Source organism: Hypomesus transpacificus, chromosome 21, assembly GCF_021917145.1.
Source record: "Hypomesus transpacificus isolate Combined female chromosome 21, fHypTra1, whole genome shotgun sequence".
Lineage (NCBI taxonomy): Eukaryota > Metazoa > Chordata > Actinopteri > Osmeriformes > Osmeridae > Hypomesus > Hypomesus transpacificus.
The window spans coordinates 5,886,954-5,912,515 of NC_061080.1; the positions used below are offsets into that span (position 1 = coordinate 5,886,954).

At 42.5% G+C, this 25,562-nt stretch overlaps 1 protein-coding gene across 2 annotated transcripts; it reads right to left on the minus strand.

Annotated features, from left to right (window-relative positions):
* Nucleotides 1-112: 112 nt before the first annotated feature.
* Nucleotides 113-22,876, minus strand: srfa (serum response factor a). Of its 2 annotated transcripts, XM_047043899.1 has the most exons (8): nucleotides 22,019-22,876; nucleotides 19,770-20,039; nucleotides 13,044-13,287; nucleotides 11,964-12,116; nucleotides 9,210-9,320; nucleotides 8,459-8,635; nucleotides 2,124-2,179; nucleotides 113-1,841 (listed from the first exon to the last, which is right to left on the minus strand). In XM_047043899.1, exons 1-8 carry the CDS (start codon nucleotides 22,457-22,459, stop codon nucleotides 1,752-1,754), a joined length of 1,542 nt encoding a protein of 513 aa, XP_046899855.1. In that variant the 5' UTR covers nucleotides 22,460-22,876; the 3' UTR covers nucleotides 113-1,751. The 2 variants fall into 2 exon arrangements, with proteins under 2 accessions (XP_046899855.1, XP_046899856.1); XM_047043900.1 differs by lacking the exon at nucleotides 11,964-12,116.
* Nucleotides 22,877-25,562: the final 2,686 nt, after the last annotated feature.

Here is a 25,562-nt window from a genome sequence, read left to right on the forward strand (position 1 = left end):
CCTCAACACTTCTATTTCCTGCATTATATTACACATTTTGATTCAAATTATATTCTCTAAACACATCAAAAGTTATACCTCCAATATTCATTAAAAACGCAACGAAAAGTTGTTTCTCTAAAAGTACATTTATTACACATTTAAATTATGTACAGTTATCAGTGATAAGATATATAAAATATGATTTCCAAACTCTTAAAACAACCCATGACTCATTATATGCTGCTCCTGTAATATCATTTTCCTAAAAACTGTAAATATGTACTCATTTGAGGCATAAAAACATGATTTTACTTATATACGAAATTAAAACATAAAAGGATGACACATGCAGCATAGGCAAACTGTCAACTCAACTCAGAAAGGTATTAAAAGTGGTTGAAAACATGGAGATGTGCATATGTGTATATATATATGCCTGTGTTCCAAGCAATCCAGCAAAGTAAGATATGGATATTGATGGTGTCTGTCATTAAAACTTGCCCAACACACTTTTCTGTAAATGATCTTGTTGTCAGTAATCCATTTTTTTCTACATAGAATCCTTGAGAATGCCACTAAAATAACATTTTATAAATGATGCTAATGAATCTCCTGATTCATCCTCTTTAAAAAAAATTTTTTTAACTGTGGAGAATACACATACAAATATATTTTTTTCACTTAAATGCAGAATCCAAAGTAATACTTCATCAGGGGGAAAAAACATCAGAAGGCTATTGCTTGAAAGTGATGTATTGTACAGTAATACATATTACTGTACAAGTGCATTTGGTGACCCTTTTACAACTTTTAGTGAAGTATATCTATCCTACTAGAAGGCAGTACCCAAGTAATTGACTGGGTACCCTGTCGTGCATGTCATGGTTGCATAACATCGCAAATAAGCCTTACTTTACCATCCTAACCCCCTCCCCCCTCCCTAGTTTTGATGGTTGGGACAGTGTTAGTTCACTCTTGTGAAGCCAGCTCCAATCAATTCCACCGATACAAATACATACAGTGGACAGTAGGTCTTGGTCATCTATATTATAGACATATTTATGAACTTTCATTAATCAGGCTTTCAATACATGTTACAGTATGCATTTATTGGCCTACATCAAGTAGATCAGTTAATCAGTTATATAGATGACTGGATCTATGGTGGTTTTGAGTCCAGGACAGAACACGCAGATACAGGTGATGGGTTTCCCTAAACAGAAGTCTCAAGGCCATTTGGCACCAAAGCATCAAAATCAAATAAAAAGTAAAACGGGAAATATTTACCCATAGAATTCAGTAATTGGCATTATTACATTACCATTCATTTACAGTAATACCCAAAAAAAAAAACAGACAATGGGCTTAAAAAAAGAAATACATTCATGTGCAAACCAGAATGAATTAAGCAATCAGTTTACCTATACAAAAAAGCTATTGTGCACTCACACACACACACACATCCTTGAATGAAATGTGACAGCAGCACCAGCAGTGTATGCATGTTTCACATAATTAATCAACTGCAAAGAAAAGATCACCACAAAACATATGTTACATCTATACAAAGGAAACTGACTGGACCTTAATGTCACTCCTAATTCAACATCATGGTAAATAGTGAGTGTGTGTACATCTTTGTGTTTGTTATAAAACCAATATAGTGGTTGTGAAAAGGCAGTAATAAATAGGGGGTAACAGTTGGCAAAGCGTCAGTGATCCCCTGGTGTGTGTGTGTGTGAAAAGCAGTCTATTGATATGTGGACAGGTCAATCGTCCTTTGTGTGGGCGTCCAGATTGACCACTTGAAGCTCTGTTAGGTTGCTAGTGCTGCTGCTCGACTGCTGGCCAATCACCATCTAACATGGAAAAAAAGACGCAGTTAGTCCTGCTCACCACCTATCACAAACAACCCTCCAACCAATCTGACACACACTTTTTCTTTTTGTAAGCAAGTTCACAAACTTAGGAACTGAGGGATTTAGAAGATAGGAATAAAACAAATTGACTTATCTGGTGTGTCATGTAAGGTAACATTCCTGCTTCAAACAATAATACCAAGAAAAAAGTCCAAGTGATTCATGTTATTTCAAGGGTTACGTGTTGTTGTGGTACAGGCCAAGCTGAGCAGGCAGTCTCACCGGGTGTAGCTGCACTGCCCCTGGTGGCATTGTGAGGAACACCTGTGGAACAGCACCTGCAAATCAACAAAAGGTGTAATTTTAATTGAAAAACTGTTAACAACCCGAACCTCAATCCCCTGACACAGGAAGTCAATGTCTTCAGTCTAATGCAATGTGTTTTGGTTGGAAACATTGAAGATGTAACTGTTATCCTGTGTAAGAATGATTCTGTGTTCAGTCTTCATTGGGTGTAAAGAGAGGCCTACCCCCAAATCTGAACTCTGCGTAAAATTAGTGCCAGGAGATGGAGCTCTGTAAAAAAATATTTGTGTATTTGTAGAAAAGATTTGTAACTTGTAAAAAAAATTGTTGTCTCTATAGAAGGAGGCGGGATCACCGCTCCCAAAACCATCTCTAAGCCAATCAAATATAGAAAAGTGAGATTTGTGAGTTTAAGACAGTTTGAGATACTCAGAGACAGTTAGAGAACGTTATATATAGCCTATACAGTATATATATGAGAATGTAACAACTGTACACTGAGTTTATTGTCTCAAACAGTTTGAAAATCATACTTGGGCTTATTTCTATTGTTACACGAAAGCCATCGCTCCTGTATTCAATACCCCCAAATCTGAACTCTGTGTAAACATACAAGACCCTTATCTTGGGGCTAACCCTGCGTTCACACTGCAGCGACGCGAATCGCTTGCCATCGCTCGCCTTCCCACAGTTCAACACGCTCAGGGGCGTTTCAAACAGATTCATGTAGAATGTAGTTCTCTAAAGTCACTTTTGTAGTTGTAATGGCCAAGTGTGCAGACTTGGGTTTACGTACTCGCAACATTGATCAAAATACAACTTGTATACAACATTTTTTAATAGACACACGTTGACATGTGTAAAAAACGTTTTATTATATTACTCAAAGTCTCTGCTAATACGATAGGGATTTCCAGCCGGGCTAGCTAGCTAGCTACAGTAGTTACCACAGAACGAAGTTACGTAGTGTGACTAGACTGAATTTGAAAGTACAAGCACCCAACAACTTTGGCAACCTTGCGCCATGCATCATTTAAAAAAAAAAAGATTAACATCTCTGTACGAATACAGCTATGTATCGTACAGGACTGGGTAAGCAGACACACAAACAATTAGTTTCTCCTCCACCTTGAAACCTAGAAAGCTAGAAATGTTTACCATGGTTGCTACGTTACGAGAAACAAGAAAACCCTCATTGGCCATCGCTAGGCCTGTCTCGATTGTCAATATATTGACTTATCGCACGGTATATGTAAATGAGCACAATAATGTTTGGTGCTGCGATATATTGCAACTGATCATTTTTATAATAAAAAATAATGATTAGGCTATATTGATTTTTACATAAGAACGAATGTCACCAACATTTTAGTCGATCGCGCTGCCTCTAGTGATGGGCTGCTCGGTACTAAGGTGTCGATACTGTCCCGACACATTCAACACTCACTGCATCGGAACAACGTTTCGAGACGGGTTTTAAAAACACTTCTGGTTACGTGTCAAAGTGTTTCAAAACGTTTTGTGACGTAATCATGAACAAAATCTGTCTCGTACTTGCCAAAAGACTCTGACGTGTCGGGGTATAAAATGAGGCGGCAAAGCCACAAAGGTTTTGAATGCGTGAGACTATGGTATTGCGTAAAATTAGTGCCAGGAGATGGAGCTCTGTAAAAAAATATTTGTGTATTTGTAGAAAAGATTTGTAACTTGTAAAAAAAATTGTTGTCTCTATAGAAGGAGGCGGGATCACCGCTCCCAAAACCATCTCTAAGCCAATCAAATATAGAAAAGTGAGATTTGTGAGTTTAAGACAGTTTGAGATATTCAGAGACAGTTAGAGAACGTTATATATAGCCTATACAGTATATATATGAGAATGTAACAACTGTACACTGAGTTTATTGTCTCAAACAGTTTGAAAATCATACTTGGGCTTATTTCTATTGTTACACGAAAGCCATCGCTCCCGTATTCAATACCACGCTGTCTGCATTGCAGGACGGCAATAATTCCGTACAACCACAAGGATCCTTTAGATAGTGATGTGGAATTAGCTAAAACACTGTTAGTTATGCCATGTTCGTAGTTGCCAGCAGATGTCGCTGTTGAGTAAAGGTTTAGAGCGTTTCAAAGGCCCGACTCCAATGTTTCAATTGTCTCGGTGTTTCAAAAAGCCTCGATTTGCCCATCACTAGCTGCCTCAGTCATCGTGTCAGCTTTCTGTATCGAATGTGTAGGCGGGACTAGCGTCTCCACACACACAGAGCGGACACCGACAGGTGAAGAGAAGGCGTGAACTCACTGTGTTATATAAAGTGTTCGGTTTCGTGACATCTACAGGTAGTTAAGAAGAACAAGTAAAAATTGACTTGGTTTCAAAGCTGCAATCTTCAACTCCCGTGTGGGAACATTCTCTGGCATTCTCTAATCCCTGCTCTCCTCTCTGTCCCCCCCCCACACATTCCCTGTGGTGTGGGGGGTTTGAGCTGTCAGGACCTGCTTGGTCGTCGGTCTGCCAACGCTGAACCAGGTCGTCACCCGGAATCCAGTCTCCATGACGGCCAACAGCGAGTTTCCCGGTCCCATCCAACGTCTATAAAGCCGAACAATGGATTTTGGTGTTTCAAAACCCATTGACACTGTATGACTATGTTTAGCTTGTGTTCTGCTCCTCTCTCTTACCAACCGTCTCTGGAGGAGGGGATCCCTCTCTGAATTGCTCCTCCCAAGGTTTCTTCCATTTTTTCTCCCGGTGGGAGTTTTTCTGGGAGTTTTTCCTTGTCTTCCTTGAGGGTTTAGGTTGGTTGAGGGGCAGTTCTATGGGCGCATGTGAAGCCCTCTGTGACATGCTTGCGTGTAAAAAGGGCTATACAAATAAATTTGATTTGATTTGATTTGATTTGAACATTTTGTCTTTAAGCCGAATGAGATGAGAGCCTATTAACGTGCCGGTATGTCGACTATGTTTAAAAACAGTGGAAACGAAAAGAAGCAACTAACCTATCATTTCACCTAGCAATACATAACTATCCCACCCAGTTTTTCAACCTGTGAACAACAACTGCAGCTAAAGCTGGAAAGGGGTCTTCCAAACAGTTGTGTTACAGATGCCTTTTTTCCGACAGTGCAAATATGAACGTGACAGCGCAAAATGGCGCACACTGAAAGTACAAAGAACCCACCAGGAGCACCGACAACGTCGGCAAGCCTGCGCCAGGCCTCATTCTTTTTATTAATGTCTTTGTACAAATAGAGACGTCTTGTACAGGACTGGATATGCAACCACAGGCGATTAGTTTCTCCTCCATCTTAAAAACTGAAAGCTATACATGTTTACCATACGTTACGAGAAACAAGAAAACACTGCGATTAACCATCGCTAGCGAAAATCGCTCCTCATTTGCATAAAGTTGAGAAAATCTCAACTCGATCGCGTCGCGTCCCTACCCACAATGCACCACGTAAGCGATTCACCTGGCTCCATTGAAAAATGAATGGAAAACATGTTGTCGCTCGCATCGCGTCGCTGCCGTGTAAATGCACCTCAAGAAGAGGGGAGTTTGTTTGTTTCAAAGAGATATGTTTGACAAGGGCTAGATGGGGACGCGCTAAGTAGCTTTTACAACCCCAGAGGGGTGTACCATCAACGTCGCTAACGCAAGTCGCGCTAACACGAATAAGTCTCACTTGGGTAAATGTCAACTTAGACTTAGGCCGCAAGCCGTTCCACTAACGTTCCCTTCCACTGACAGGCAACGCTAATTCAAGCTAGACCTCAGACTCTGCAGCCCAGATCAAGCGATAGTCGAAAAGAGGAGTTATGTCGCAAAAAGCAAAGCGTAAAGCAGCAGAGGTGTTGTTTCAGCAGCGTAAATAGATTTGAGTTTTTGGGGAGTTGTCCCCAAAAAGAGCAATGTAAGGGAGACAACTTGTCAAACCATTACGACCGCGTAATTATGCGTAAATTGTAGACCTACCAAATCGACTTAACATATATATTAGTGCTGTCAGTTTAACGCGTTATTAACGGCGTTAACGCAAACCCAAATTAACAGCGTCAATTTTTTTATCGCGCGATTAACGGTCTTTTTGGCCTAACAAACTTTGTAGTTTTTTTCACATGCTGTTGCAACAATTACCGACGTTAGAAAGACTACAACACCACACCGGATCTAGCTAGACCGGAAATAAAACAACAGGCACGCCACACACACTTGTTTGGCTTGCGAGCCGGCTAAAGAGTAGTAGCAGAGCCCGTTTACGGATATTAGACATTCTCTGGTAGTAGGCTAACGTTACGTTTTGAGTGGATGGCGAGCGCGAGACGCCGAAATGGATGCCAATAAGATTCTGAATGGAAAGTTTACTTTTATAAAGTAAAAAAAGTTCCAAACATGGACTAAAGTGCTTTGCGCGTAGGAATTTACTCGACGGAACTGTCTTTTGAGATTCTGTTTCCGCCTGTTTGAAATTATTTGCAACACATTTTAGTTTAGCTTGACCAGAGAATGTCTAATAAAGAGAGAACTCCCACTCTCGGGAAACTTCCGGGTTCTGAACTGGTTGCAGTTCCACTCAAGTTCCATATGAGGGCGCTAACGGTCGAGTGCAGAATGAATGGAGGTCTATGGAGCTATACCCCTCAAAATCCACTTATCAGGATACCATTTTTTTTCTGGTAATTTGAATTCTGAAATCGAAAGGGGAGGCAAAAAAAATACACACCACTGGGTGTTAGATTTTTTTTTAAGTCTCCTTTCTGTTCTAAAAAGCCTTTGAAAATGGCATTGACGTCATACACATCGTACGACCAGAGCTACTGCTTGACGGCAAGCTCTGGTTACTTCCACTTTACTCTCGAGGCATCGACATCACAGCTGACAGGTTAGGCTCTCCCTGTCAATACACATGCTAGAAAGAGTTTGGCTTGCTAATGTTGTTGCTAATGTTGCTAATGCTCTGACATTCTGGTTCTGCTTCGGATGCCATCAAGCGGGATCTCTGGTCGTAGTCAGTCCTTCACTAACCAATCAACATTCGTTAGCAGAATGCTAGCGTGTTATGGGCAACAACGACTTGCCCTGTAAGAAATTAAAAGGACATAAGTACTCGTTCATTCAACTTTTGACCTGTAATCCATGTTGAACATGCAAAACCTATAATCAAATCTGAGATTTATCAACGACAATCAGGCGAAAGAGACAAATTTAGCCGTTTAGCTCCATAGACTCCCATTCATTTTGCACTCGACCGCGATCACTCCCAGTGGAACTCTGGTGGAACTGCAACAAAATTCGCTACAATGGGGCTTAATAGGGAGTGGGCAGGCTCTCCTTAAACAGGCTCTGGCTTGACTTCTAGCCTGACACGGATCAGGCTAGTTCCGAACCTTGATTACGTAGCTAGAACTAGAATAATCCACCTTCATGGAACGGAACTCTCGCTAAAGTTAGTGAGACTTGGCGAAATAAGTCTCGCTTTCCCTTAATCGAAGTTGATGGAACACCCCCCTGGACCGGAGATCCTGTTGTTGTGTTTCAATCAGGGTTGATGTTGTAAACACGCACACACTCAAACACGCACGCACACACGTGCGCCAGGTCTATGTAAGGGAGCCAATGAAAGAAAAGCCATGGGACATTTGCATGCCTTTGTTTTAACCAATAACAGTCAGGAGCGGTTCTGTTTAAATAGCTTGCTAGCACAACATGCTAGCAGACAAACTTTGTAGCACAATGGCGTGTGATGTCTTGTCTCCTTGTGGGCCGGCCACAAGCAATAAAGCTTTCTTAAACTTGTTCACCAACTGTCTGTGCAATGCTTGATAGATTAATACTTCTCACAGTTTTCTGTCAAACTTCATGAAGATAACTTCCCTCAGCAAACCTTTTCTGTTAATTATCCTTAACTGAATGTTGTCAGTATTCCATTTCTTCTTTAGAATCCTTGTGAATTTCACAAAAGAACGTTTTTTCTAAATTATGCTAATTGTAACCTCTCCTGAAAGTACTATCAAAATAATCCTTCATTGGGACCCATAAATCCAGGATTTTATCAAATACAGGAATAATCCCGCAATGTTTGTGGCTATCGTTGTTATGATCAGTGACCTATACACTTTTGTAAAGCTCTCTCTTGGAAGTCGCTTTGGATAAAAGCGTCTGCAAAATGAATACATGTAAATGAATAAATATATAAAACAACATTTCTGTGTTTATTCTGTGAATTTCATTCACAACCCAAATGGCCTAAACCACTAGTTGTACACCCTTCATCAATCAGCTGTTGCTGTAGCTCTGTGGCTGGCTCACCGGCGTCATGGGATTGTGCGTGGGAGGCCTGAGAGAAGGTGTTGAGCACGGTCAAGCCTCCATCGGAGAGGGAAGGGGTGGGCGTGGCGTACATGACCGTGTGGGCACCGGGGTACATCATGTGACCCGCCACGGAGGAGGGCACAGATGATGTGACAATGGTGGTGGGCAGGCTCACTGGAGGAGGAGGGAAATATGTTTGAAACGTGGACAACCAAGACAGCAATTCAACTTTTTCATTTGACAGAGACCACAGCTTTAAAGCAGATCTCTCATCGCTGTTTTATATTTGTCCTACAGATGGTGCTGCTGCTCTGATGACAGTTGCCCTATGACCGTTGACACTAAGGCCCTGTTGACAAAAATAAAAAAAGTTGCAAACCACAGTGGGGGCAGAGTAGGATCGTCAGGGAGTGAGGAAACAAACATAGCACAGCATGCCAATAAATTACAGTGTTTTTTTGGAAGCAGAGATTGTACCTTGGGGAATGTTACATTAGTTTCATAGTGCTGGCTAAAAGAAATTTAAACTATCGCCAAAAAGTAGTTTTGACTCGCTCTCACTACCAAAGAACATGCACATTAAATCTGTGCGGCTAGTAGATTCTGTAGACGAGAGCAGTTCAGAGAGATATCAACAGTCAGGTCTGTACACAAGGTGTATGTCTGTACTAGTAGCTGGTGCAGGGCATGTTAAGTAGATTGACACTAGAGCCATAGGCAATGCTATCCTCATCCTACAAGGGGTTACCTGTGGAGCTGCCAGTGGTGTGACAGAGCTCAGAGCTGCTGTGGCTGAGGGAGCTCTGCTGGCTGCTGGGGTGTACCTGGATGGCCTGGAGCTGCTGGGGCATCCCTCCTCCTGATGCACACAAACGTTTATGCATACACACACACACACATACACACGTAGACATACACAACCATACACACACACACACACAAGCATGTGAGCACACACACAGTTTACTCCAGCAGCTAGGTCAGCATTACAAACAAACACAGACAGATCACATGTTTAAGTTAAGCCTTGGATTTTTGTATCTTTCAAAATTTATTTAAACTTATTTTAGTCTGAGAGTAGGTTTAAAAGACGTTTCTGAGAAACATTATAAACTCTACTGGTCACATGCATACATTATATACAAATAATATGCAAGGCATTTACTGAGAAGGTCACTCTTGCTTATTAACACTAGGTGTGGGCCATATGTCCAAAATGTTCTATAACGGTATGAGTAATGTTATATCACCGTTACGGTATATCACGGTATAGTAATTGTTCTGTAAATTCAATTAGGAAATGGTACAAAATAACCATACCGTACTTCATCATCACAATCAATTATTTATCACAAGCAAAAACAACTGCCTCACATGAGACAACACTTGAGTTAAAAACAAAAGACTCAAAAAAGTTACGAGTACGCGCATTCCGATTGGCTGATGCGCAGTCATGCTATCCGCGTGGTGACCTACTCACAGCTCATTGCGGGTCCGTAATGCCCTCCGACGAAAATTTCTAAATGAGCGAAAGCGATCAGTCTGAGTTTTACTATCCATAACTTTGCTCGGTCGATACGTTAAAGCCTCAATTTGATATTTCCCGGCATGACCTCACTCTCAGTTAGTAAGTAGTTAGCCTTCACTCAGAGCTGCCAACCCTCACGGTTTCGCCGTGTGACACACGCATTTCACCCATTTCTCACGCTCTCACGCCACACCTTGTATATCTCACGCTGAAAAGGCAACGCCAAACATGTAGCCAAGCTAACGTTGTAAACATTAACGGACGACGCGCAGGTTAACCGAGTGAAGCAACATTGACGCGCAAACAGCCGTGCATGGCCACGGGAACTAGGGGTGCTGCAGCCCCCCCTGACATCACGAGAATTTAAAATGATATGACTTAAAAATCCACCACCGTGGCACAGCTCCACAGTAGCGGACTGGCAATCGGGAGCACCTGGAGAAGAATAACTATGGAAAACCAGGGTAACAAACGTAGGGTGGGGCTGAAAAATTAAGAGACAAAGAAATCACCTTCACTAAACAAGGTTTTACCAATTGAAAAACGGCTGTTTATTTTACATGAAGCTCAACTATTTTGCGCTCAAATAAAGGCCAAATAATTTTCGGCTTGCGCGCTATGCGCGCTCGCTTTAAGGATTGAACTCCCTAACTCGCATCACATTGAACACAGACTATGCTTGCATTAGCAGGGCAGCTGTGGTGGCGTATAGGGCCAGTTCTGGTGGGCCGGTCTGGATCAAAGTCCAGGGCCAATTTTTATTCCCAGTTCCTCCCTGCCGCCCCGCAACATTAAGCCAGCACCCCCCTGATAAAATATGTTCCCGCGGCTATGCAGCCGTGTAAACTCGCCTTTGGGGGGAGTGAAGCTCGCAAAAGCTCGCCCGGGGGGGGCTACCAAATCTCATGCCAAGGTTTTTGGAAAAGTTGGCAGCCCTGTTCACTAGTCATCCTAGATCAAGAATGCTAGCAACGCCACCAGTGTAATTTTACAACAACAATTTTGCAGCACGAGACATAACTTGAACAACAAATTGAATTGGTTACCTGCAGAATGGGTCCTCAAATATATAATTAATTAGCATTGGCATGAATGTGGTCCGCCTTGACAAAATACACTCTACATAGAAAATTCTGTCAGACCAACGCAAATGTGCTTCAAGGTCAAACGAAAACAGCAAATCAAATAAAAGTTCAACTACAATTCTAAATATCGCAAGAATGCGATTTATATGATGGCTTATATACAATACAACAACCAGACATTTAATTGACATGTGTAATACAAAAATATAGTATAAAAATGAGTTCATGAAGGTGGGCACTGACAAACATAGAGAAACCGAGAGATTATTTTTAATCATGCACTAAAATAACTTGGGGTGCTGGACTGCATGTGAACCAAGTGCTCCTTTCCTCTGTGATAGCAGCTGCTAACTGGGGTAATACCAGATAAGAGCAACATACATACACACAGACATGCTATACACACTCCCCCAACCCTCTTTCCTGAAAAAGTCCTAGTGCACAAGGCCTCCCATTTCCATTTCATTCCTCTCTCATGGGTTTCTTCATTCCTTTCTTCCTTGGACACAAAGGTTCACTGGTTTCATGGCATTGTCTTTGTCACCCTTAAAACCCTGATTAATAAAATGTTGACCTGTGAACAACTAATACCCCCCCCCCCCCCAAAAAATTGGGCAATAGCCTCCTGTGATGAACCAGACTCTTGTTTGGGACTAGACTCCTGTTTGGGACTATCCTGTTTTTTTTCTTTTGTTTTTCCTTTGCACCTGCTAAATATGACCCAGTCTAATAAATGACAACCAGGGGGATGGCTGACTCCTAGAGAAAGCCTGAGATGCAGGGGTAGGGAGGGACAGGGGCGTGGGAACATGTGCATGCAACAGGGACCAGGATGCAGACAGAGGTAGGTATCACCCCCCCCCCCCCCCCAGACAGTAGAGCCCCTGACCTGTGAGCGAGACGGTTGCGGGAAGGCGGAGGAGTGTGGCCTGCTGGCCCTGCTGAGCGTGCGTGGTAGCGATGCCGGCCGGCCCCAGGGGCCCCTGGAGGGCCTGCAGCTGACTGAGGGGGATGGTGTGCGTGCCGGGGGGAAGCTGAGCGCCTGGAGGGGGGTGGGGGCGGGGAAAGGGGGGCGCGCAGTGAAGTTAGCCACACACAGCTTTACACACAGGTGTTTAAGAAAGAAAGGAAGAAAGAGAGAAAAAAGTACTGTCCAGCATAAGGCAGAGACAGAGATAAAAGGGAGAAGAATTCTGAGATGAAAAGCAAGTGTGGCTTGGAATCAAAACTCAATGGCAAACGTGAGCCTGCAGTCAGAGTAAAGGCGAAATAAGAAAACGAAAGGCAAAAAGAACATGTGGCCACAGACACCACCAACAAACGAAGAAACACTGTAGAATGTGCAACAGCATGGACACAACAAGGCACAGGCACACTATTAAACAGCCACAACAACAAGCACAGCACAGCCACACAAGACACAAGACCACAGCAGCGACACAAACACAACTACACAGGCACAGCCACAACTACACAGGCACAGCCACATAGACAAAACATCTCATCAACCCTGTCATAAAAAGCTGCAAAACACAGTCTGGGCCAAGAAAACGAGATGTAGTTAACACAGAAATCAATCCACTTCTCCCTGCAGCAAAAGAAATCTCACCCAAACCAACTTGAGAAATCATTTTGACAAATCGACGAACAAAACAACACAAGTTAGTTTTACACACCCCCTGGTGAACGTATAAGAGGCAGAGCAAGGCTCCAGACTCTTTTCCACTAGTAGCACTGATGCTACCAACTTTCTTGGTTTCTTGCATTTGGTCGCACCAGTACATACAGCATGGTATCAAATCATTGACCTCACACCCACAGCTGAATAAAATACCCTAATTTCACATGGATGTTTAGACAGACCACGGCATATTGGATGCAGATTATGCCATTTCAGACACAGTCTGGAGCCCTGCGCAGAAACGAGATATGAGACCCCCCCCCCCCCAGAGAGAAATGGTTCACTCACCGGACATGAGGGTAAAACCTCCGGGCAACATGACACCTGCGGGCGCGGGCGAGCCCTTGAGCACCGTGCCGTTTATGCTGGTGCTGTGGGTGTTGATGCCGGCTGAGACCTGCCAGCAGGTGGCGGGATTGCTGTTCTGCAGGTGCATGGCCACAGCACTGGAGGAGGGGGCGGAGGAGACGGGCAGGGGCTGCGCGTTGATGCCACTAGGCAGGTTGGCCACAGTGAAGGTTGGCTTCATGTCCTGGGAGTGGGAGGATGGGGGGAGGAGGAGGACAATTTGACAGGATTTGGCCATTAGTCAAGAAGCATTTCCATTATGAAAGTTGTGAAAAGATTTGCTGCTTAAACCGGCGCAGGAATTTGTATTCTTTTTTTCCCTTCGATTATTCATAACGCTGGGCCATAATTCCTTTGGAAGAGACCAACTGAAACGATATAGATCACCTCTTTTTAGTTGGCATAAAACAATCACATGGCTTGATGAGTTTGCCAAAAACAAAATCACAGTGCTGGCATGCTTGAATTCAACACAAGCACGGCTTACCTGAGGCAAACAAATTCTCTCAAACTTAGCAAAGGATACTGACTAAACCCTAACACGACCAAGACTCATCTCCAACAACTGATTATCACAATGCTAAATGACAGCAACGACCGAAATATCTAAGTTGCTAGTCCCAGAGGAGAGTTGGGAAAGACTGGGTGGGAGGTTGCAAAAAAAAAAAAAACGGCACCACAAAGCTCCTGGAATCTCAGCTGTTCTTGCAGTAAAACAGGTGGTCCACAAGGTTAAAGGTCATGCTTATTTCCAGCGCTGCAATGCCTGTGGAGGAATCTACAATGGTTGGGTTTGTGTGGTATCACTGTTCATGAATGTGTGTGAGCACACTGTCATCTAACTGTGTAGACTCAACATCTTGTAGTCCAACATGACCAAGAAATCCTAACCTCAATGGCTTGTATTCTTTTGTGTAAGGGGTAGGGTTTGGTATCGACAACTGGTTCAATTTTAGAACCAGTTCCAAATTTCCAAGAACCTTAGATTCGATAAGACGCGCGCATTTCGATTAGGGGTGCTCCGATCAGGATTTCTGGGGCCGATCACCGATCGCTAGAAGCAGTATCGGCCGATACCGATCACCAATTAAGGGGTCTATTTGAAGCCTTGTATTTATCATGTAGCATTATCTATATAACTATTCTTAACAACAATGTATATTAGGTATAACAATGAAGAGATTATAAAATATCATGAATTAACAACAACTGTTTATTTAGTGGCAGGTTAACATGTTTCACATATTCCTATCTCGCTTTTTAGAGATGCAACATAAACCATAGCAGCCTATGCTGGGTTATTGATTACCGCTTATATGTAAACAAATGTAACTATCCTGCCGAATAATAAATTACAAAAACAGAATAAACAGTCTTTATAATTGTTATTTATTTTTACTTTAGACTATAAAATCTGCAACATAAAAGGCCAGTCAAAATGTTGTTTCACATTTATCTTTGCATTTAGGTAGGAGATAATGGACCATGGGCAAGAAACTGCACAGCAGGAAAAAACTTTAAAATTAGGCTATTTAGAGTATTTAAAATGATTATCGTCCGATAATGATCAGTGACCGATCGATCGGAGCACCCTTAATTTCCTCACTTCCTAACTGAAACGAAATTGAAACGAGTGGGGCCTCCGAGATATTTTTTTGTGAAATATGGCCAATAAAAATGAATGGATGGATGTTGAGGATTAGAGCATAGCAGTCGCTACAGACAATCTTCTGGCAACTCAAGCTTTGACGTTTTAGTACGTCTGAAATCAATTGAGTCTTGATGAACATAGGAGCTAGCGACTTATCACCCAAATAAAAGTACCCCCCAGAAAATTGCCAAATCAGCACGCACATTGTGTCCATATGCTATCAAAATGTGTTCCTACCAGTGTAAGTGCGCATCTTTTACTGTCACTTGCAATCAGGAATATAAATGAACAGCAAATATACCATTGCTAGGAAAAAACTTCAATACTTGTAGTTTGGAAATACATAATCGTTGTTAGAAAATGTCAAAAAAAAGAGGCTGTCTGGTTACAAATATGTGGTAGTACTTTTCCTCAAAAACTTAGTCAACATGACTGCAACATATCATGTATTTCCAGTGGTTTTCATGTTATTACAAAGTAAAAAAAATATGCTGTCTAGTTACAAACATACATGTACTAGTACTATCACTTTTACTAAAACAGCTTACAGTCAACATGACAACCACTACAAAATAAAGCATTGCTAGGAACTCAATACTTCAATGCCTGTAGCTTGGAAATACATAGTTACAAAGCTGTCAAAAAACAAATATGCCATGACTACTGGTATACCTCAACAAACTTATAGTAGACACTAGGGATGGGCATTCGACTAAATTGTCTTAATCGATCGTCAGGAGAATTAACGATCGATTTTCGATTAATCATTAACATTTTTATATTAAAATTCACTATTTATAGGCTATATTAAAATGCAGTGAAAATAGAAAAAACCCAGCGTGTTTCCGCATTGAGATCTGTAGCTATTACAAGAAAAACAACTATTTCTGTAACTCCTAGAAGCAGCTAGAAGCCTGTGCTCAAACACAACTGACCCTCGTTTTTTTTCCGGCTTATTAACAAAGCTTCATAAAAACCTTTGCCCTCAACAATACTTAAGGGTAGCATATCCATCTCGATGGACTTGCAGATCCGATGGGTAATTTTCTCTGCTCGTTGTGCATCGCAGCTCCTCCGTGCTAGCACCGAGAGCAGGATGCACCGCCACTAACCAGGGTCGGATTTACGTTCTTCAAGTGGTACATCATTTGAGTCGTGGAGGAGTTGGATTTATACTCAGCTTTGCAGTGTTGGCAGTGAACAAAGTAATTTTTTAGTCAATATGGTCTCACGCTACACTTCGCCGTGACCTCTTCATGTTTACTTTTGAAATACATGGAAACTCGCCGGTAACTGAGTAGGCATGTGGCGTTTTGGTAAAATGTTTACTTGCTGCAACATAGCGAAATCCATTGCATTCCTTCAAGACTCACACTACGCAACAGAACACGCATTAGTTTTATCGATGAACAAATAATGTCATCGACTAAATTCGACTCAATCGATCGTCGATTAATTATGCCCATCCCTAGTGGACACGACTGCCGCGCAGCACAATTGCAGGTGCTGTGATATTTCTAATGACATCATCTCGCAGCACCTCATATTCCGCATCTTGAGCGGCATACAATCCTGAACTCGCACCAGTACTAGTTCCACCTTCAAAAGTATCTAACAGCAAGTTCGCAAATATAAAAAAAGGTAATACCCTGGGATTTTTATTTGACTATGACAGGGCTTGTTGTTTATAGGTTGTGACTGTCATGCTGGTGTGCTGAATGGGAACCGTTATGTGAGTGTACAGTAGCGAGAGCTAACATCAGAGCCATAATGAGGCTCTGGCTAACATTTACTAGCTTCCACTGACAACCTTCAGTTGGTAGCTAACGTCGTTCAATCTCATAATTTGATATAAACTTTGGATGCTTTTTGTATTTGTATAGTAGTGCCTAAAGGATAAGATAACAGCCCTACAAATGTTGAATAAATACAGAAAGGGTGACGTTTAGTTTTTCACAGAAATATCAATGGATATTCTCCTGTGTCTATTTGCACATCAGAATCAAAGCTAGCTAACATTATATTCTTATTTATTTCTCTCTCTCCAAAAACATTATGGGAATCGGAACCAAGATTCAATAAGAACCAGATTTGAAAACCAGAATCGGAATCAGAATCGATAAAATGTAAATGAAACCCAACCCTAGTCAGTGGCAGTGGGCTATGAGTTGCCAGTGCATTTGAAGCCGAAGTTTCTAGAACTCTTTGATAAATATTGTGTTGTTGCAAGAACAGGACCCAGACAGTTGTGTCCAGACTCTCCCACAGAGATGGGAACAAGACCAACAGCAACCGGCAAAGTTTGGTTCAGCACAAACAGCACAGTAGGACAAAGCACAACTTTGACGTTATATTGACTGTCATTGTCAATTATAGCCGATTACTACACTGTACATGTCTGTAAATGACCACTATAGTCTGTATTTGTGGCCACACACAAGCTACATTGTAAAGGGGCAGAGGTCTGCAACATTCCCTTGATATATTATTAGGCTTCCAGGCAAATGCCTGGAAGGTTTAAAACTCACAGTTTTATGGTTTAAAAACTCACTTGCTCCACGCCTAGGATTTGCTTGAGTCAGCGACAAGGGAAAGTGGTCAAAGCTTGAAGCAATGCATAGTAGTAATTCTGTGAGAATCTAATGTTTCCTTTTGTTTTACGCTTCAATCATGCCACGTTATCCCTATAAAAATACTGACTAAATGTAAGCGTTCGAAGTGGAGTTTAAGCTGAGCTATTCAGTGAGTGGAGAGTGATGAGAAAAGCTATGTGGTCCAGGTGGCGCAGAATGAGTCTTACTGAGACAGCTGAAGGAAAGGGAGAGGAGGGAGAGGAGCTTTAACCCCTTGTGTGCCACATACAGTCTGCATTTTTGCACCGTGTCTATGAGTAAGTGGCAATAAGACACCAGAGAAAGTTGACAAATGTATAGTCTAGCTTATCACAACGCTGATGTTGTTATACTATTAGTATAAGTTGACCTTTCAGTGTTTCCTTTAGGATTTAGTAGTGCGGGCAGGTCTGTCCGAACTCCCCCCCCCCCCCCCCCCCCCCCCCCCCCCCACTCCCCCAGCCGAAACATAGTTAACTACATTTCTACATAGGTTAATGTAATAGTCTACTGTCTAATAGCTATTGTAATATTGCACATTTTCGTCCTATTTCCCCTGAAGCAATAAGGTTCGGCTACTTAATGACACCCTTCCACTCATAAGGTATGTTCTAAATGGCATAAATGCTGCCAATTAATAACTGATGTAACAACTTATTGTCAATGGTCAGTAGCCTATCGATTAAGGTAGGCCACTCTAAAGCATGTGTACACTGGCTGCTGAATTTGATCTTGACATATAGGCTAAGCATTCTGTAGCAAATAATAACAATAAACCCACTATTAATTACATTATGTTAATGTAGTGTTACTACTTCAGCATAATAATGCACCTAAAATACAAACGTGAACAAGGGCGTTCAGCAATCGCTATCGAATCAACAGTCACGTGCAATTAAGCTAGCATTTGAAGAAAACAAACAAGGAAAATCACCAGTTAACTTAATTTAGATTTGCAAGAACTATAGATTAATACAATAAAAGGCTTAAATGAACTGGCAACATAAGTTAAACAACTTACAGTTCTCAAGGACGTTCAGTGGCACACAGTGGCACAGTTCACCCGCTCGCAGTGTGAACCGCGTGGCCGCCACAGCAAAATCAACATAGAGGAAACACTGCCTTTAGTTGAATTTGTGGTTGCACAAGATGACTTGGACCTAATTGGGTTTATGCCAAATGATTAAATGAATTTGGCCTGGTACAACATATGAAGATGACTGTTGAACAACTTATTCTTCAAACTACAGTTGGTGAGAATGGCAAAAAGTAAAAAAAAAAATAAAAAAAAAAAGCTTTCCAATGCCTGAAAAGCATTTGCTGTGGATAAGTTGCGTTCAGAGGCAGGGGAGGAGCAGAAAAACATAAACACATGCCTAAGAGCCCTACAGCTCACATCCTATCAGGGAATCCCATAATGGACCCACCAAACTAAACGCTTATCTCAAAGAGCAAACAATGGGAAACAGGGTTACGAGGATTGCGTTCTGGTACTGTGGGTCCTACGTCCCAACACTGTTTAATGTCTGACTTTCTAAATGAGGGGTAGTCTACCTCTTCCAGACTTCTCTTGTTTTGACAGTGACTGGGGAGGGGGATGGTTGTCTGGCTGCAGTGCTCTGATTTACAATGTCTCGGCCAGCCCTTGTTCTTGGGTGACCATCTGCAGTGGTTCTGCCCGCAACCAAAGACGTGACTTGATGAGAACCATCCTGCTTTTCGCAGTGGGGGCCCAAGCCATATCTCCTCATTGGAAATATCTCCCTAGCACAACAATAGGGAAGAGATAAGAAATGGAGTCGCAGACATCTCATCATTCCTTTGCACCATCAAGACGAATCTCCCAGAAACAGAAAGATTTAGGCTGACATCACTGTACACCCTGCTCATAAATGTGAGGCATGTTTCAGTGAAAATAAGGGTCTCTAGAACACAGCTGCCGCTTATATGGAATGCAACCAGTCCTCTGCCAAGAGAGCCACTGGAGGAAACCATACCATATATGGGCAGAGACTCAAATCTTATTTTTATCAATGTACGTCAAACCTCTTCGATGTATTTGTGTAGAAATGTGCATGTGTCTGAGGCCATACTATGGACCTTACCATACAAAAAAACAACAAACAAATTGAGAAACTTTGGTTGTCTGTGGTAGAGTCTAGGACTGGTATTTGGCAGTAGTGTTGCCTTTTGAGACATCAAACACTGCTGTAATTGCTAAAGCCTTTTCCTAATACAACACGAGGGGACAGAGCTACTGAGCACACAGTATCCACAATGCATTGCTACATGAAACTTTGACCAACAAGACACACAAATTCCTCGGTCGGTATTAACTAAGCATCGCTTGGAAAATGGGCCTACCAGGCCCTCTAAATCTTCCTCTGATATCGGCCAACTCACCTTGGCGACTTCTGTGCAGCCGTCGGCCTCCGACACCTGGTAGGTGAGGTCGGTCTCCTCGAACCCTGTGGCGCTCATGCGCTGGTCGGTGGATGGGTCAGAGCGTGGTGGCGAGTCAGGCGAGTTGAGGCAGGTCTGAATAAGGGCCTTGCCCGTCTCGCTGGTGATCATGGGCTGCAGCTTGCGAGTGGCAAAGGTGTACACGTGGCCCGTCTCACTGGCCACCAGGAGGAGCACCTGGGTGCCTGTCAATGTGGAGAGCTCATACGCCTACAACAGGGGAGGAGACATGGTGGAGTTTTGCTTCTTTTTTTTTTATACACAAGGTGCATCCCTAGTGTTTTCACTCCGGGTCTTTGGGTTGAGTGCAATTTGTAAACCGTGTTAACACGCTTCGAAATCATTTACGCATGCTTCCTCAAGCTACCCGTGTTTTCTGTCGATGTAAGTAAATTGAGTGTGGGGGGGATCCTGATTCGAACTTCTCTTCTACAAAGGCTTATGGGTTGATTACAGCGAAAGTGGGCAGAGCTCCCATCCATAGGCAGCAATTCTTTGAAAGCTTTTAACAGGATCTTGATGAGCACAAGCTGTTGTTTCCCAGAGTAACTCACCACCAAGCATAGCACTGTGTTCGCCAACATTGCTGGAATGAGCACGTTCCACCAAGGGGCATTATGGTGAAAGTCAGAGGGAGGGGACCGGTTTAGCTAGAAGCCATTGGCCATTATTTTCTCCATGTAGTCATTTCATTCAATAACAGTGATTCTAAATCTGGAATGTCCTAAATAAATGAAGGTAATGATATGAACAACAAGATTAAAGAGAGAAAATAATATTCCCTCTTTGGTGTAGATGTGTGGTCACTAGAACACATACACCTATTTTTTATTGCAGGAGGAGCACAGAATATATCTATACAGCCATATGGATGCATTTTCGTATATAGTTGTTGCTGTAGCTCGCAAGCCCTAAAGAGCAACTAGTGTGTTACTATGGTAACAGACAGTTACCAAAGTAATGTATCCTGGAGACAATGTTTGTACTCACATTTGGTATTGTTTTATCTAGAAATATTATAGTAATATATGTGTGTTAAGGACCTGTCCTCTCATTCATTCCAATGAGACTGGTTTGGAAAGTCTTGAATTAGGCTGAGTAAGTGTCAGAACGGCAGACATTTGATCCAAATGTTTACTATGACAGTAGCCAACCTAGGGTTTATTATAGCGGCATACTTAAAAAAACAAGGAAGGAAACTTGTGGTTGCCTAGGCACCCAACACCCCATGTCTGCTCTGCTGGAAGGAGTGTATGTCGGCGGTGTAGAAGGAACAGTAATACCATCACGTCAAACTAGCACAAGGCTTCTTGGGGGCCCACTCCCTTTCCCTCTTTTTATGGGGGTTTCCTACCCAAATATGAGTCCTCCTCTCCCTTACTGATATTGATACAGACCCAGTATGAACTATTCTGGAAATGTATCTACTTCTGTAAGTCACACAATAAAAGCAATCTTTGCCTCGGACAGAAGGTACGTGGTGTTCCATGAGACCAGTGGTAGAGCTTTAGTAATGTCTTATAAGAAGTCAGTGTCGACTCAAGGTTATAAAGCATCCATCCACACTTTTGAACCTGGATAGTTTCTTTATCTCAGACTGAACTCCCACTAAACTGCAGGCCTGTATCCAATTTTCTGACAGGGTTATCATGAAGGAGGTTATATACATAATGACTCAACCAATGCAAATAGCATTTTACCAGACTTTGTAAGGCTGCCTTTTTTGACAAGTGGTTTTGGCTGCAAACATTTGCATTATCAAACATTTCACTGTTCTTTTATGGGGCCCTGCATTATAGCCACAACTGCAGCATCGAAATTTACTTAAGTTTTACATTTAAGTGGTTTGGCTTTTCTTAGCGAACCTGAGTTGTTTTGTTTGTTGGTATTTTAATTGCACGTATTGTAGATGGTGTGTCAGGAAGCTAATTCTTACAGTGATGTAGGCCGTTTGACAAATACTTAATACTCCTATGTAAATAAAACGGGTAGCCTACACAGTAGGACACAGTGCATGATACGGTGCAGGTATTGTTAAGGTGTATCCGAATGGGGTTGTGCCTACGGTTCTCAAGCAATGGCAGGTGTGTTGGTATCCTTCATTGAATGGTGTCATTGAATGTTGAATAGTTGGACGTGGCGCATAGATAAACCAAGGGATGTGTGGTGTAAACCACTCGTTAACTCACCTTCTTCATAATACCAGTCTTCCTTTTGCTAAAAGTTGTGTATCTCCGAAGTTTGTTGTCGATGAATTCCATTTTTATCTTGACACGACCGCGGGTCTTCTTGCCTGGCTTAGCCCCTGTTGCACCTCCGGCGACTCCACTATAACCTCCAGGCAAGCCCATCGACGTTGCTGGTGATGAACCGACCTCCATCTCAGCCCTCTCCCGCTTCACCCCTCTTCTGTCCCCGGCTGAACCCATAGTGTCCTCGTCATCCCCCGAATCGGACTCCTGGTCAGAACCACTGAAAACCACTTCGCTTGGGTATTCTCTGTCTTCGAATCTACCACCTTCGGGTAAATTGATTCCCGTATTTGTTCCGGAGGTATTCAATCCAGTCCCATTGCCTGGTCGCGCACCTCCTGCTCTTGTGCCCATTCCTGACCCGTTTCCCCCCAACATTCCAAACCTGTCTCCAGGCCTTCAAACCTCCGCGCACGCAGTAATCAATCGTCCCAATGGTCGATACGTAAATAAACGGCGACACTTACATGCGCAGGAACCTTACAATCTGGAGAAAGGTAGCTAGCTGGCTAACGTTACCAAGCTAGCTAAATAGCTGAGAAACAGTGACATACAGCGATTACTTTAGCAACAAGTAAAGCCTATCTTGCTCTGTCGCGGGCTATCAGTGTGACATCAGAATGGAAACACGAAGCTTACGGAGAGATCAAATGAAAGTCCATGGGCAATCAGTATGACCGAACGCCTGTTTATAAAATATCAATTACGGTTACTGTACAAAGTTGTAAGGTTGTGTTTTTGCCTGCTAATCAATCAAGTCCAACCCCCCTATTTTACAAACTACACTTCTTTCCACATAAGGAAATGACGAATGATACCCTTGAGTGTCACTCCGCTACAACATATAGCTCCCCACAAAAATTTTTGTTGTTCCGACATACCATTGAATAGGGCTTCTTCTATGCATGCGTTATGGTTAAAAGTAGATTGTTTATTGTATGGTACAATGACTGATTATCATAAATATAAATGCGCCCTAATTTCAAAAAGGTCTATGTTCGTTAGCGCATGCATTGGAACTACTTTCCTCCATATAAAGACACACATTTCCTTTTATGGAAATGGCGCTCCTTATTTGGTGAGTCATTGCTCCAAGCCCTACGCCGCGCCGTCAAACTTGCCCTCGCAACTCGGCTGAAAACTTCTTAAACCAATTGACTATATTGTAGAATATATTAAATCCCAATTGAAAATGACGAATAATAGGCCTAGGCCTACATGTTTCTCAAATTAGTATTTTGTTGATCACTGAGACTGACACTCCACAAAGCAGTCTAACCACAAGCAACGTGCCAGTGAAGACGCTATTTTCAACCAGATGGTTACTTTAATGCACTAAGAATTAAACAGTAAAATAAAATAAAAATGCCTTGCCGTATTTGTAAACATTGAGTTTGGACCCTATCGATTTTAATTCCATATTTGGGACTCATGCTTTTTAAAGGTCAATTGAATGGAGGGCAAACATGCAATCAGTAGACTATATATTAGAATACAAATCTGCATTGTGGAGTTTGAAAATCATTTGTTTTAATTTGTATATAAATTATATTTGAATTTATGCCCTTGTGTTCAGTCACGGGCAGAAAAACAAATAGCCACAAGATGTCACCATAAGTCAACATAATTTCCACAGTAGTTTCCTCCTTGTATTTGGTAACTTCTGTGCATGTTATTTTCTGTTCCTCCTCTCAAAGTTAACTTTAAACGCATAGCCCTACAGTTTCCAATGTTTGGCTATGTGTGATAACTCCACCAAACATCTAACACAAAAACGACTTTCTCTGACAGTTCCTGAAAAAATCCCAATTCAATATGTGTTATTTGCACTAAAGCTTATTCCAGGTGTGTCGAACAGGAAGTTATTGTACGCTCAGTGGCGCCTTAACGCACGGGTTTACCTGGGCTTAAAGGCCATAAGGCAGGTTAACCACCACTGTCGATTAATGGGTAGGCCTATATAAAGCACTCAAGATATGTATATTATTCAAGAAATCTCAAAATGGTGTCTCAAAATGGTGTTTAAGACCAGTTTTTGACGTTTTTTGTGTTATCATTAGCATAAGCGCAATTCGGTGATGACGTCACGTAGGGGAGTCGTGGAGGAGAGTAGCCTCAGTCTAGTACTAGAACTATGGCGATCTACTGGGATGAAGAAGATGTGGCAAGAACCACTAATGTATATGATGGCCCGCAGCCGTATCATTTTGAACCAAGTCGACCTGATGGCCGTCAAAGCCACTTAAATGGATTTTTCATTGTACCGAGGAGAATGAGTGGAGAGTTGATAAAGTGTCCTGGTGAGTTGCTATCATTTATTACACCATGGTCTGGGTGAATACTCGATTCTGATTGGCTGCAGGGGTGTACATTATAGGGTGATAACGGACACCTACTACGTCATTGCAGCAAAACTATCGTTTCACCGTTCGAAATTATTCTGCTGGCTACACAGGAGCCTGTACAAAGTATCTGAAATAAGTAACAATAACAACAGTGACAGAGTCAAAGCCTCCATTTACAATTTTGAAAGACTTTAACAAGCTAACTTGTATTTACAACAATTGAGTGACCTCAATATTTATTTTAACCTATTTGAAAAAAGTTTCTTTTCTGAATGTAGTGTGTCAGTGTCACGTAACCGCTCATCTCACATCCCATTCGCTATTCACCTCGCTAGTCAATCTACTTCAGATCAGCACAACAGTAGCAGCAACTCTCTACCTTCTCCACCCTTCTTAACCCACCTCCCCCACCCCCTCCCTCCACCCTGACAGCAGACGACTTCTCCTCCTTCTTTGAGAAAAAAGTCGCCGACATTAGCAGTCGGTTCCCTAAACCCACCTTTCATACCCCCTCACCCTCCATTACTGACCCAACTAAATGTCTAAACTCCTTCTCTCCCCTGTCCGAGGCAGAGCTCTCTGACCTCATTCTCTCTCATCGCCCCACCTCCTGTCCCCTTGATCCTGTCCCCTCCCCTCTCTTTCAAACCATCTCCCCCTCTATCATAACTTTTCTGCTCCATGTTCTAAACTCCTCTCTTACCTCTGGCACCTTCCCCTCTGCCTTCAAACAGGCCAGAGTTACCCCTTTACTCAAGAAAACCTCCCTTAACCCTGCCGTCCTCCAGAACTACAGACCGGTATCATTGTCACCCTTCTTTTCTAAAACAATTGAACGTGCTGTATCTAACCAACTGTCTAACTTCCTTTCTCAGAACAACCTGCTCGACCCCAACCAATCGGGCTTCAAGACCGGCCACTCCACAGAGACTGCCCTCCTTTCAGTCACCACTGCCCTCCAGTCTGCCAGAGCGGCTTCCAGGTCATCCGTCATCATTCTGCTGGACCTTTCTGCGGCGTTTGATACGGTTAACCACCAGATCCTGCTCTCCAGACTTTCTGAGATGGGCATCACTGGCACTGCACTCCAGTGGATCTCATCCTACCTGTCGGGAAGATCCTACCAGGTCTCCTGG

Coding starts and splice junctions, on each gene's coding strand:
- srfa (XM_047043899.1), bottom strand. CDS start 22,459: ATGTTGGGGGGAAACGGGTCAGGAATGGGCACAAGAGCAGGAGGTGCG. Junction 12,117..13,043: donor AGGTTTTACCCTCATGTCCG/GTGAGTGAACCA, acceptor ACCCCCCTCCAG/GCGCTCAGCTTCCCCCCGGC. Junction 1,842..2,123: donor GGGCAGTGCAGCTACACCCG/GTGAGACTGCCT, acceptor TTTCCATGTTAG/ATGGTGATTGGCCAGCAGTC.